This window comes from Otolemur garnettii, unplaced genomic scaffold (genome assembly GCF_000181295.1).
Source record: "Otolemur garnettii isolate 467f Iridium unplaced genomic scaffold, OtoGar3 scaffold00220, whole genome shotgun sequence".
Classification (NCBI taxonomy): Eukaryota; Metazoa; Chordata; class Mammalia; order Primates; family Galagidae; genus Otolemur; species Otolemur garnettii.
In genome coordinates, this window is record NW_003852615.1 from 1,242,052 (window position 1) to 1,250,355 (window position 8,304).

At 41.6% G+C, this 8,304-nt stretch overlaps 1 protein-coding gene across 1 annotated transcript in view; it reads right to left on the minus strand.

Moving 5' to 3' along the window:
- NXPE3 (neurexophilin and PC-esterase domain family member 3) overlaps nucleotides 1-8,304 on the minus strand; it is a 57,844-nt gene that overhangs the window by 40,732 nt on the left and 8,808 nt on the right. The window contains exon 2 of the mRNA XM_003801783.3: nucleotides 4,843-5,131. Within this exon, the coding sequence (XP_003801831.1) occupies nucleotides 4,843-4,935 (93 nt within the window). The 5' untranslated portion in view covers nucleotides 4,936-5,131. The remainder of the gene's footprint in view (nucleotides 1-4,842; nucleotides 5,132-8,304) is intronic.

Sequence of the window (8,304 nt, forward strand, 5' to 3'; positions counted from 1 at the left end):
CACGTATACCCAACGTGGTGGATTGGAATCCAGCCCGGGCCCGCCAAACAACAATGGCTACAACCAAAAAATAGCCGGGCATTGTGGCGGGCGCCTGTAGTCCCAGCTACTCGGGGGGCTGAGGCAGAAGACTTGCTTGAGCCCAGGAGTTGGAGGTCGCTGTGAGCTGTGATGCGACAGCACTCCACCCAGGGGGACAGCTTGAGGCACCTATCTCAAAAAAAAAAAGAAAGAAAGAAAATGACAATACTATAGATTCTACACATCTGAAAAGGGTAATGGGTTCTGGGATCTATTTCACAACCATGTGAATAATACTTAACATTATTGAAATGTACACTTAAAAATGATTGGGCACAGGTAGTGACTGTGGCTCAAAGGAGTAGGGTGCCAGTCCCATATACCGGAGGTGGCAGGTTCAAACCCAGCCCTGGCCAAAAAAAGCAAAAACAAAAATGACTGGGCGGCATTTATGGCTCAGTGAATAGGGCACTGGCCCCATATACCAAGGGTGGCCAGTTTGAACCGGGCCCAGGCCAAACTGCAACAACAATAAAAACAACAACAAAAAAATACAGGCGCATATAATCCCAGCAACTCAGGAGGTTGAGGCAAGAGAATCACTTAACCCCAAGAGCTGGAGGTTGCTGTGAGCTGTGATGCTACAGCACTCTACTGAGGGTGACAAAGTGAGACTCTGTCTCTAAAAAATAGCCAGGCATTGTGGCAGGCACTGGTAGTCCCAGCTACTCTGTAGGCTGAGGCAAGAGAATCGCCTAAGCCCAAGAGCTGGAGGTTTCTGTGAGCAGTGACACTACAGCACTCTACCAAGGGTGACAAAGTGAGACTCCATCTCTTAAAAAAAAAAAAAAATGATTAAGATAAGGCTGGACATAGTGGGTCACACCTGTAATCCTAGCACTCTGGGAGGCTAAGGAAGGTGGATTGTCTGAGTTCAGGAGTTCGAGACCAGCCTGAGCAAGAGCAAGACCCAGTCTCTAAAAATAATTGGGCGTGTGACAGGTGCCTGTAGTCCTAGCTACTTGGGAGGCTGAAGCAAAAGGATCACCTGAGCCCAAGAGTTTGAGGTTGCTATAAGCTATGACACCACCACACTCTACCAAGGGCAACAAAAGAATATTCAGTCTCAAAAAAAAAAAAAATAAATAATTAAAATAATAAATTTTATGTTATATGTTTTTGCCACAATTTTTTCAAAAGGATAATGAAGTCAGGCAGTGGCTGTAGCTCAATGGGTAGGGCGCCAGCCATATACACCAGACTGGCAGGTTCAAACGCAGCCAAGCCAGCTAAACAACAATGTAAACAACAATGACAACTGCAACAAAAAAATAGCCAGGCATTGTGGCAGGCACCTGTAGTCCCAGCTACTTGGGAGGCTAAGGTAAGAGAATTGCTTAAGCCCAAGAGTTTGAGGTTGCTGTAAGCTGTGATGCCACAGCACTCTACCAAGGGCAACATAGTAAGACTCAGTCTCAAAAAAAAAAAAAGAATAATAATAAAAACCTAAATGTAAAAGCTAAAACTATAAAACTCTTAGAAGAAAACAAAGAAGAAAAGCCTCACAACATTTGATTTGGCAATGATTTCTTAGATATGACATCAAATACACAGGTAACAAAAGTTAAAATATGTAAATTGGACAACATCAAAAGTAAAAAGTTTTGTACATCCAAAAACAATCCACAACGTTAAAAGGCAACGTAAAGAATGGGAGAAAATATCTGCAAATCATGGTGGAAGCAGTGGCTCATTCCTGTAATCCCAGCACTCTGGGAAGCCTAGGAGGGTGGATCGCCTGAGCTCAGGGGTTTGAGAGCTGCATGAGCCAACAGTAAGACCCTGTCTCTAAAAATAGCCAGGCACTATGGCAGCTGTCTGTAGTCACAGCTACTCAGGAGGCTGAGGCAAAACAATCTCCTGAGTCCAAGAATTTAAGGTTGCTGTGAGCCGTGACATCATGGCACTCTACCAAGTGTGACAAAGTAAGACTCTGCCTCAAAAAAAAAAAAAAATTATTAAAATGGTAAATTCCAGGTGGTGCCTGTGACTCAAAGGAGTAGGGCGGCAGCTCCATATGCTAGAGGTGGTGGGTTCAAACCCAGCCCCAGCCAAAAACTGCAAAAAAAAAAGGTAAATTCCATGTTATACATAAATATATACACACACAAAACTTTCAAAGTTTTCATTTTGTACATAATTATTCAATAGTTGTTATCCTATGTATCTTACACTTCACTTTTTAAAAAGTATCTTTAATGCTTAAGTGTTCTTTTACTTTAAAAGAGGTGAGAATATTGTCTTATACACTTATATCGGCCAAAGTCTTACTTTTTTCTTCCACCATACATACCTATGTGATTTAAACAGTTAATCATACTGTAGTGAGTTGTTATGAAGACCAATCAGGAAACTGAGGAAAGAAAAGGTCTTCACAAAATTTTTCTTCCTTGTGAATGAAGTGAGAATAAACACCCAGTTTCAGGTTTATGCACTCTGAGGCTCATTCACTTTTCCTCATGTATATTTTCCAGGAAAATGTGGCTAAAAAACACTAGTATTAATTTGTCTACATGAAACAGTGAAAGGTTTTATGAATAACAACAAATGCAGTTTTTTTGTTTCCTTGTTTTTTGAGACAGAGTCTCACTTTGTTGCCCCCTGTTAGAGTGTCGTGGGGTCACAGCTCACAGCAAATTCAAACTCTTGGGCTCAAGCAATTCTCTTGCCTCAGCCTCCCGAGGAGCTGGGACTACAGCCACCCGCCACAATATCAGGCTATTTTTTTTTTTTTAGAGACAGGGTCTCGCGCTAGCTCAGGCTGGTCTCTACCCCATGAGGATTACAGGCGTGAGCCACCATGCCCGGCCTATAAATGTAGTTCTATATACATTTATCAAACGAATTTTTATCCTGTGTCATCTCCATTTTATATCATCATAATAATTATCTGCTCATATAGACTAATCTGTTAAGGACTTTAGTCATAACAGTTCCAAAGAGTAGTAACCAGATGGAATTGTGATCATTTACAGACATGGGTGCTAGTGACACATTTTATGTGTTAAAATAAATATTGTTTCTGAGACCAAAACAAAATAAACAACAACAAAAAAACTTAAAAAAATTAAAGAGTTTCAATAACACAGGGTGGCCAAAAAGTTCATGTACAATTTAAAATAGACAACTATTATAGCAAAGCATGCGAGAACAGTTAAGCAAAGAAAGAAAGAAAGAAAGAACTAGTTTTTATGCCTTCAGCCCATTTCTAATACGAAATCTTTAACAAAATCTTTAACAGAATCCCTTCACATTCTTCTAAGTAACTAACATAATTGACTAATTTGGCTCACAGAAAAAAATCTATAGGACCTTAGCCTGCCCATTTCCAAGTGAGATTAGGTATTCTGCTAAAAACCACAAAGTGAGTTCCAGCCAGAGAAATTAAAAATAAATAACTAAATAAATAAAACCTATCACTTAGTTTTAAGTATCTTGCGCTAATATAACCCAGTAAAAAAAGAAATGCCATAATTAAGTTTGACTTGAAACCTGAGAAGTACCACAGCCATCCTTTATATAAGGATGCCGTTTGTGTTTTTATATAAAAACTACTCCACGAATATAAATGTATGAGTTCATGTGGGGGGACTGGAATGGGAGTACTATTTAGTACCTTGCTAGTGCCAGACCCTTGTAAGAAGCTGAAGATAACATGGCCCCTTTCCTTGAATGCCATCCAGTAAACTCCAAAATAGTCTCATCAACTCCCTCCTTTGAAATACTCCTTGAGCTTTTGCCAGATACCAACTAAAAGGTCTCCTCTTTGAAGAGCCTTTTATCTTCATCACTCTAAACCTTCCCTAGAGTATGTAACACTTTTCTTTCAATGTAACCTTTTCTGCCTCCCCACCTATAGCTCAGCGGCTAGGGCGCCAGCCGCAGACACTAGAGCTGGCAAACAACAATGACAACTACAACCAAAAAATAGCAGGGCATTGTGGCGGGCACCTATAGTCCCAGCCACTCAGGAGGCTGAGGCAAAAGAATTGCTTAAGCCCAAGAGTTTGAGCTGGGCTTAACCATGGCACTTAACCTTTGCCCAAGAGTTTGAGCTGTGACACCATGGCACTCTACCCAAGGTGACAGCTTGAGACTCTGTCTCCAAAAAAAAACCCAAAAAGTAACATTTTCCTTTCTGTATAACCCTTTTCACAATCTCTATCTTCATTATTACATTATATGATTATGATTATTACTTATTATTTTCTCCCATGCACTTTTTTCCTTTTTTCTTTTTCTTTTTGAGACAAAGTCTCACTCTGTCACCCTTGGTAGAGTGCTGTGGCATCATTGAAGCTCACAGCAACCTCAAACTCTTGGGCTCAAGCAATCCTCTTGCCTCAGCCTCCCAAGTAGGTGGGTCTATGGGTGACCACAGAGGGTGACCACAACCTCCAGATTTTTCTATTTTAAGTAGCGACAGGGTCTCACTCTTGCTCAGGCTGGTCTCAAATTCCTCGTCTCAAGCAATCCTCCCACCATGGCCTCCCAGAGTGCTAGGATTACAGGCCCAAGCTACCATGCCCAGCCTCCCATGCACATTTAGAATGCAAGCTCTGTAAGTGAAGAAATGTCTGCCTTCTTCCCTGTATCCTCAATGTCTAACACAGCATATGATAGTAAAGGCACTCAAATACTTACTGAATACATAAAAACAAGAACTGTAATCAGGATAAGCTTCCTAATAACCACCATTTTCTCAAGGTAGTTAGACCCAAATCTCCAGATTTGGCCTCTCAGTTATGAAGGGGTACTCACCTCTACCTGAGTAACGTTGATGACCAGCACCACCACCATCAATACTGCCAGCAGATAGCAGAAAAGCCGCAGTTTGAAGAAATTGGTCCACATTTTCTAGCTGTGTCTTGATCACCCATGGCCAACACCATGCTATCTTCACTCCTCAAAACTCCATGTCTCTGTTTTTCTGAGCTGCAGATGAGCTTTCGGGTTAATTTGCTTCTATCCTGCTAGTGGTCTTACAGTTTCTTCATGGAGAGAAGAGACTGTAGTTGGTTCAAGAAGCACATTTTTCTTCAAAGAACTCCTTCATAGAGGGGAAATGAGAGACATTATCAATGACATCAGCTTAGGGTAGAGTGAGAGCAAAAACGTGTTTCCTCTTCCTCAGCCTTATCTAAACCCAAAATCCAGAGGAGAAAGCAAGGAGCCAGCACACAGTGATGTCTATTCCATTTACAGATGACCTCCCCAAAGTTTCCTTTCCCAATGCCAAGCTTCTGAGTAAATACAGTAATATCTCCCCTATTACCTAATTTAGGTTTTAACATTTAAGGCAGCAAAGAAGAATGTGTTTAAGCTCACAAATTACAAAAGTAACTTAAATTTCTAGAGTTCTCAGCAAATACAATCACTTCTCTTCCTTTATAGTTTAAGTCAGTAATGTCACTATATTAATTATATTGAAAGAACATTAGGAGGAAACCTCATATTTTCATGAACCTCATGTGCAAATTATCCTGACATTCTGAAAACAAGAAGTGTCACTCCTCTGTACGGTAGGACACAGGATACACTCTTTGGGTTTCAAGCTCTCCTCACCACATATGTGGTTCTGGGGCTCCTGCAGCTGAATAACAAGGCCCACGAGACAGATACCTGCCCTGAAGATGTGAGGGAGGAAAGATAAAGAGTGGGTAACAAGACCCCCAAATCATTCATCACACCTGCTAGAGGCAGAGAACTTCAGAGTCAGCCACTCATAGCTCTTCTTTCGTGTAACAAATTCAAAATGCTCCTTCCAATAAGGGAATACTTTTATACTACTAGTGGGATTGCAAACTACTATAGCCTCAATGGAAAGAAGTATGGAGAATCTTCTAAGAGTTAAAGTAGACCTTCCATTTGATCCTGCAATCCCATCACTAGGTATCAACCCAGAAGAAATAAAATCATTTGCCATAAAGACATTTGCACTAGAGTGTTTTTTGGTTTTTGGTTTTGTTTTGTTTTGTTTTTTGAGACAGAGTCTCACTCTGTTGCCCTGGGTAGAGTGCTGTCGCGTCACAGCTCACAGCAACCTCAAACTTTTGGGCTCAAGCGATTCTCTTGCCTTAGCCCCCCAAATAGTTAGGACTACAGGAACCTGCCACAATGCCCAGCTATTTTTTTTTTTTAAAGAGATGGGATCTTGCACTGGCTCAGACTGGTCTAGAACTCGTGAGCTCAGGCAATCACCCACCTCGGCCTCCCAGAGTGGTAGGATTACAGACATAAGCCACCACGCCTGGCCCTCTAGAATGTTTATTACAGCTCAATTCACAATCACCAAGATGCAGATTCAACCCAAGTGCCCATCAACTCATGAATGAATTAATAAACTGTGGCATATGTATACCATGGAATACTATTCAGCCATAAAAAAGATGAGAATTTACTTTTTTTTTTTTGACACAGAGTCTCACTGTGTCACCCTCGGTAGAGTGCCATGGCATCAGAGCTCACAGCAACCTCAAATTCTTGGGCTTAAGTGATTCTCCTGCCTCAGCTTCCCAAGTAGCTGGTACTACAGAAGCCCACCACAACACCTGACTGTTTTTTGTTGCAGTTGTTATTGCTGGTTTTAGCTGGCCCGGGCTGGATTTAAACCCGCCAGCCTCAGTGTATGTGGCTGGAGCCCTACCCTCCCGCCTTGGTGTATGTGGCCAGCACCCTACCCACTGAGCTACGGTGCCACCCAGGATTTACAACTTTTGTAGTTACCCGGATAGTGCTGAAGAACATTCTTCTTAGTAAAGTTATCACAAAAATGGAAAAGCAAGGGCAGTGCCTGTGGCTCAAGGAGTAGGGCACCGGCCCCATATACCAGAGGTGGTGGGTTCAAACCCAGAGCCGGCCAAAAAAATAAAAAATAAAGGAGTAGGAGAGCAAAAGAGGAGAGTAAAGGAGAAAAGGGGACTGGTAAATTCTCACCTAATGGGCACAACATAAGGGTACACAGCACATCTGCTAGGTGAAGGGCTCAACTACAACTTGAACCTTACCTAATAAATGCAAACAATGTAACCTAATCATTTGTATGCTCATATTAATTTGAAATTTTAAAAAATGCTCTCTCCAGCTGCTATTTTGATATAGGTCAATAAAGAAGGTCCTAATATTTCATTCCCAGATAGGCTTTCCGCAGAGGGCAGGATATAGAGGCAAAGGTAGAAAGGACAAGCAATCAAGGTACAGCGTATCTCAGACTAGGTCAGCTGCATCCACACTCCCCTCCGCTTTGTGCTGGACTTGGCAAGCCCCCATTCTCTCTCTTCTCCGCTTAAGCCAGCTGAACCATTCCCATACCACAATGACCACACCAACCCTTCCCCAACCCAGCTTCAGAAAGGAAAGAAGACTGAGCTATTCCAACACCCTCTCTATCCTCAGAATTCCCACAGCACTTAACAATTTTCACTTCTCAGCTGATCTCTATTTTATGTGATTTTATTTCTTGATATGCTAGGCTGTCCCAATTATGACTATACTTTTAAAAAAACAGAAACTATGTTACCAGAGGAAAAGTAATTTAATGACAGCATATCATACTTTTCTAATTCACTCACAATACTTAGTTCTTTATATGGGTATATCTTAATTCAACAACCCATGCAATAAATGATTATGGAGGCTTACTCCATACCCTAGACACACTGTGCTAAGTGCCAGAAATTCCCCTGGAAAACCTTACACTCCTATCAGAAAAGATGTCATTCCTCTTTCAAAAAGGAAAAATTCTATCCCTCCTAGGAATGCTAGGTATTGTGAAAAACTGTACTTAACCACCTCATGACCCCTCAACACCACCTCTCTGCAATACCCAGGCACATATGCACCCCAAAGTGCCTGAAAATTCTAAACGAAATGGCTTTAAAATAGAGAATATCGTTGGTGATTCCGGAAGAAACAAGAGTGTGGCGTGAGCATGGGGAAGCAAAAGAAAACACGGAAGTATGCAACCATGAAGCGAATGCTTAGTCTCAGGGATCAGAGGCTTAAAGAAAAGGACAGATTGAAACCTAAAAAGAAAGAAAAGAAAGATCCCAGCACATTAAAGGAAAGAGAAGTCCCCCAGCACCCTTCATGCTTATTCTTCCAATATAATACACAACTGGGCCCACCTTACCACATCTTGGTTGATACCAACTTCATCAACTTTTCCATTAAAGCCAAACTGGACTTAGTTCAGTCAATGATGGACTGTCTGTATGCCAAGTG